Source organism: Macaca mulatta, chromosome 3 (genome assembly GCF_049350105.2).
Source record: "Macaca mulatta isolate MMU2019108-1 chromosome 3, T2T-MMU8v2.0, whole genome shotgun sequence".
Classification (NCBI taxonomy): domain Eukaryota; kingdom Metazoa; phylum Chordata; class Mammalia; order Primates; family Cercopithecidae; genus Macaca; species Macaca mulatta.
Window position 1 is genome coordinate 123,972,230 of NC_133408.1, and position 6,000 is coordinate 123,978,229.

A 6,000-nucleotide genomic window follows, 5' to 3' on the forward strand; every position below is an offset into this window, starting at 1 on the left:
GAAATTGAACAGTCAACCTTAGTTTGACTAATAACTAAGCAAGGGAAATTAGAAAAATCCAGGAACTGAGTGAATGGAAGCTAGGTAAAGGTTACTGACTGCCTAACCAGCTCATCAGCCAATCAGGCTGTCTCCAGCTCTGTACTGTGGACAGCTCTGTCCTTACATGTAATTGTTAAACTCTACATTTCTTGCTGTCAAAAAACATGCCTTGATGGCACTAAGTTCCCTCTTCTTTTATAGTAATCCTGCCATAATTGCTAAATGACCTGTGTTCAGATTACCTGGTACCATACAAAATGGTTCTCTGGCAACAATATTATAGTATATTGTATATGAATATATTCATGTGATTTCAGCTCATCTTTTCCTCTTACCAAAAATTTAAAGCACATGTTGTGTAAATCATATGAGTATTTAATATTTAATATGGAGACTAACAGGCCTTTTATTTCCTCTCACATGCTATTTTTCTTTTTCAGTGTGAATGACATCACAGCTGTTGGACCGGCACATTTCTATGCCACAAATGACCACTACTTCTCTGATCCTTTCTTAAAGTATTTAGAAACATACTTGAACTTACACTGGGCAAATGTTGTTTACTACAGTCCCAATGAAGTTAAAGTGGTAGCAGAAGGATTTGATTCAGCAAATGGAATCAATATTTCACCTGATAATAAGTACGGCCCCTTATAGAATATCTTCATTTTTCTTCAGTTGTGGTGCTGGCCAAATTCTTTACCTTGCTTTCTTTGTCAATGTGAAAATAGTTTTCTTGACATTTATGGTGTATTATACATATAATATGTAGATACACTATATATATAATTATGTATATTTTGTATATATATTTACATATAATACATACTTAGTCACATTATTTATATGCAAATATAATACCATATATTTAAGTATACTATATAATACAATAATATATGTGTATTTACATATAATATATAAAGTTTGGAATACATCATTGTCAAATTTAATTTTATAAATATAAATTTTAAAGTGTGATCATACTGATGCATACATATTGAAGTATCAGGTATTTCCTTTCAAATAAATGTGTTATTATTTTTGTTGGCTATATATTCCATTATATATATATTATTCCATTATAAGGATGATCTTAAACTAATTTAACCAATTCTCTATTGATGGATATGTGTATGGGGGTGGGGAGTTCTACATAAAAAGTTGTATACTTCTTATGTACCATGGAAGTTTAAACAGGTATTTTTTTTTTAAAGGAAAAGTCCCTAAGATAGGGTTTTCTTTTTTTGGAGATGGAGTCTCACTCCATTGCCCAGGCTGGAGTGCAATAGCGTGATCTCAGCTCACCGCAACCTCTGCCTCCTGGGTTCAAGTGATCCTCCTGCCTCAGCCTCCCGAGTAGCTGGGATTACAGGCATGCGCCACCATGCCTGGATAATTTTGTATTTTTAATAGAGATGGGATTTCTCCATGTTGGTCAGGCTAGTCTCCTAGTCTCGAACCTCCGACCTCAGGTGATCTGCCAACCTCAGCCTCCCAAAGTGCTGGGATTACAGGCATAAGCCACCGCACCCAGCCCTAAGAGAGTATTAAAACATAATGGTTAAACTCGCAGATTTTTGACTCATACAGGCTTGGGTTCAAATCCCACTGAAGGCACTGGCTAAATGGTTCTATGAGCTAATTTTCTGTAGAACAGACCCCTAGAAATAGAACGATTTTCTCAAAGAGTGTGATTCTTTTAAATGTTAACTTTAATAGATATTGCCAAATTGTCCTCCAAAATTATCTCATTATATTTATATGCGCAACCACAACCTATAAGAGAAGATATTAAATTCTTTATTAGCTTTCTTATCTACTGCCTCAGCACACTGAAAAATTTAAACTACTACAAATACAACATAAAATAAATTTGGCACCCCTTGACAACTAAATGCCCTTATTTTTGTGATCCAGTTTCTCCTCCTTTCTTGTTGACTATAGAAAAAGAATGTGGAATCATTTAATTTAAATTGTCTCTAACTGACCTGATCCAACCTCTGCAGCCAAGTCTGTTTTTCACTCTTATATTTCCATTATGAGAGTCAAACTTTCCAGTCACCCAATCTAACAAAAAAATAACAATAATGAAAAGGGGGATTCAGCTTTTACTCCTCTTTCACTATTCCTATCCAGCCTGTAGGCAGGTCCTGTTGGTTCTACCTGTGCCTCCTTCCTCTACCCCCAAACTCCTTTCCCTTTGAGACCTGCCTAGTTTAGGTTCTTATCTTCTCTGACTAGCATATGAGACTTTCTTCCAATCTGTTTTCTGTCTACTTGGATTTTTTGCACTCTTGCCAATTTTTTCTTTCTATGTCTATCAGCCTTGAAGGGCTCCCCAAAGGGGGAACTCTGTCTTCCTCACCTTTGACCCCTCATGCCAGCACAGTGCCAGGCACAAAGCAAATGCTCAGGAATTGTGGAACAGAACTGACCATTTGTTGCCACTTTATTATTCTAAGATTTCAGTGGAATCCAATTGCTTTTCACATCAAGGCAGAGTAAAGGGTTGAACTTTCATAGGCCAGCTCCAACTTCCCTTTTTACTGTTTCCATGCTTTCTATGCTTTAGACAAAGAACTCATTGTTTTAAACATTCCTTCATCTTGTTGCTCCTGTGATTCTGCTCTTGTGCTTGCTTCTGCCTGGAAAGTGCCTCCTCCGTCCTCATCTCCTCAAATCTCGTCTCTCCTTACATAGCCACTGCAGATGCCCCTTCCTTGGTGAGCCTTTCTGTGTCCTCAGAAGTTAGCTATTTCTAGACCTGAACTATTTCTCATGCTTATTAGGTGTTTAATGTGTACAAACCAGTGAAATTGTTCCAACATACTATAAACTTTCTAGGAGAGAGGCTGTGTCTTCTTCATGTTTATATCTGCTACAACACTTGAGTTCATGGCTTTTTACACATGATAATTGCTCAATAGAACAGGTGCCATGAAACAATCAATTCAATGAATAAAATTACCTCAAAATAGTCCATTAATTCACTCACCTTTGATGTAGACAGATTATTCTGAACTGATACTTATCTCTTACTCTTAAAATTCTCTATGTATTAATAAATATTTTTTTGAATATTAAGGAATAATCACCATTTTAATAAGAGTTTCTTTACCATATATTTCTATTTGTACATGATATTTAGAAGTGTCAAATTATATTGTGGAATGTAAAAGCTTTTCTTGTGAAGCCAAGTGTTTGTTTTATTGTCATTTCAGTGGCAAATATAGACTTCATATTCAAAATGATGTTCTATATTACTTTTCCTTACAAGCTTTTTGAAAAACAGTTTAATAATTTCAGATTGTTGTAGCACCACTGAATTGATTCTGAAAGCTTACTTTTTAAATAAAAATTGACCTTTATCAAGGATTCCTTGGGGGCCCATGATTGATTAACTTTTTGGCAGGTTATTAAGACTTACTCTTTCATACTGTATTAATGAAGCTTTATATTGGCATGGAGCTCTAACCAGTGTGTCCTTTCTGCAAAGGTATATCTATGTTGCTGATGTATTGGCTCATGAAATTCATGTTTTGGAAAAACACCCTAATATGAATTTAACTCAATTGAAGGTAAAATATTTATTTTTACCTATAGACAGTAATCTGTTGTGCTTTGCAATGACATGGTTTTTCTATAAGAGTACCACATGTAGAACAAAATATGGATGCCAGTGTAGCTATTCTGGGTTTTTAAATACTCCCTACAACTAGAGAAAGCTCCTGTTTCCAGTGATCACAAGGACTGACCATGATTACATGCAGCAGCAGGTTGAGAGTGATATTTGCATCAGATTTAGGGCCCATTCCATGAAGTATTGATGGCAGTGGAAGAATTCCAATAAGAATTTTCACAATTGAAAACTCTAATAGATGCATTCTCAAATGAAGATTTATGCACAGTGTCAGTTCTTTCAATAATAAATGAAGGTAGAAATTGGGTTCCACACCATTATTATTTTCTTCCTACTCAACAACACATATTTTAGGGTAAGAATTTCCTATCTTGCTTTGATAGAGTTCCTTGAGCTAACCGATCATTGTGCATCTTTTAAGGGAAAAGGAGTTCAGTTTTTAAGAGACATTTTTAGAGAGACTGATTATCACCCTAACTTTCTTAGTTTCAGGGAAGAAGCGACTCAATACCAGTTTTTAATAAGTTCCTTTTAAGCAATATTGGTGTTAGAGGGTGGAAGCAGGGCGATGTGTAATTTCCTCACATGTATAGAGGCAGGAAGGTTACCTCTAAATTACTTAATCAAGTTTCTCATGTCATTTAGATATTGACAATTTCTCATTTGGAAGGTACTTGAGCTGGATACACTGGTGGATAATTTGTCTATTGATCCTTCCTCGGGGGACATTTGGGTAGGCTGTCATCCTAATGGCCAGAAGCTCTTCGTGTATGACCCGAACAATCCTCCCTCATCAGAGGTTTTTATATTTTTAGTTTTTCAACCTTAATTATTCAAGTCCTTTTGAACTAACAGTACAATAAATTGTCACAGGGATGATTTGTTTAGTTATTTTAAAGCAATAATAAACTTATGTCGTGGTTTTGTAATTGCTTTAAGCCGATAATTGACAGAATGTTACATTGTTCAAATACTTTAAGAAAGGTAATCTTTTGATGTATTAAATTATGGTGGAAACTAGTCAAAAGGCATTTTTATAAAGACATGTGCCCTTCTTGGGTGGTATACTGACAATTTTTAAAATATCTGATTTATTGTCAGCTCACCACATGATGTGATATTTGTTCATGTTGAAGTAGTGTGAAAGTAGGCATATTAGTATGAAAGTATTTCTATTAAAGCTGAATTGCTATAATAACACTAAATCCTGTGTTGGCATGGAATAACTAGATGGTTTAAGAAAGTACTTTCTTTGAAGACTGGAGAAAGTACTTCAATTTAAACATTAAAAAATTGGTAACTGCTATTTTCAACAGCATGTCCCCTTAATCAGTGTGTCATTGTGGAAAACAGGGCTTATTGGTGATTGAGTGACATGCATGTACGGTGGTCATATAGTAATACTTTGTATCCCCTGAATAGGTTCTCCGCATCCAGAACATTCTATCTGAGAAGCCTACGGTGACTACAGTTTATGCCAACAATGGTTCTGTTCTCCAAGGAAGTTCTGTAGCCTCAGTGTATGATGGGAAGTTGCTCATAGGCACTTTATACCACAGAGCCTTGTATTGTGAACTCTAAATTGTACTTTTGGCATGAAAGTGCAATAACTTAACAATTAATTTTCTATGAATTGCTAATTCTGAGGGAATTAGCAACATTGACCCAGAAATGTATGGCATGTGTAGTTAATTTTATTCCAATAAGGAACGGCCCTTTTAGTTCTTAGAGCACTTTTAACAAAAAAGAAAAATGAACAGGTTCTTTAAAATGCCAAGCAAGGGAGAGAAAAGAAAGCTGCTTTTGAATAAAGTGAATACATTTTGCACAAAATAAGCCTCACCTTTGCATTCTAACTGCCAGAACACGGATTCCACTGAAATAGAGTGAATTATATTTCCTTAAAATGTGAGTGACCTCAGTTCTGGCACTGTGACCACTATGGCTGTGTAGAACTACTGATAATAACGTATTCTGATGTTTTGTACTTACATCTTTGTTTACCATTAAAAAGTTGGAGTTATATTAAAGACTAACTAAAAATCCCAGTTTTGTCTGTGTTTAATTCTCAAGGCATATGCCTAGGAGAAATGGGAAAGCAGCTGCTTCCTACGGAGTTTGGATAGTCAGGCATGGCCATATTAATTTCTCTTGTGGAAAGCCGAAAGTGAATGGACGCTTAATTTGACATAACAGCAACAAAAATCAATGACATATTGCAACTCAAATTCCCAGTTCCTAAGGAGGCTTCCATCAGCTGTCTTCCTTAATGGGAGTCCACTTTAGATACAAAGAGGAAATAAGGGTTTGGACAGGAA

At 35.5% G+C, this 6,000-nt stretch overlaps 1 protein-coding gene across 1 annotated transcript in view; it reads left to right on the plus strand.

Annotated features, from left to right (window-relative positions):
• PON2 (paraoxonase 2) overlaps positions 1-5,435 on the plus strand; it is a 29,931-nt gene extending 24,496 nt beyond the window's left edge. Inside the window, exons 6-9 of the mRNA XM_001095459.5 lie at positions 483-683; positions 3,539-3,620; positions 4,353-4,481; positions 5,105-5,435. Of these exons, the coding sequence (XP_001095459.1) occupies positions 483-683; positions 3,539-3,620; positions 4,353-4,481; positions 5,105-5,263 (571 nt within the window). The 3' untranslated portion in view covers positions 5,264-5,435. The remainder of the gene's footprint in view (positions 1-482; positions 684-3,538; positions 3,621-4,352; positions 4,482-5,104) is intronic.
• The last annotated feature ends 565 nt before the right edge of the window (positions 5,436-6,000 follow it).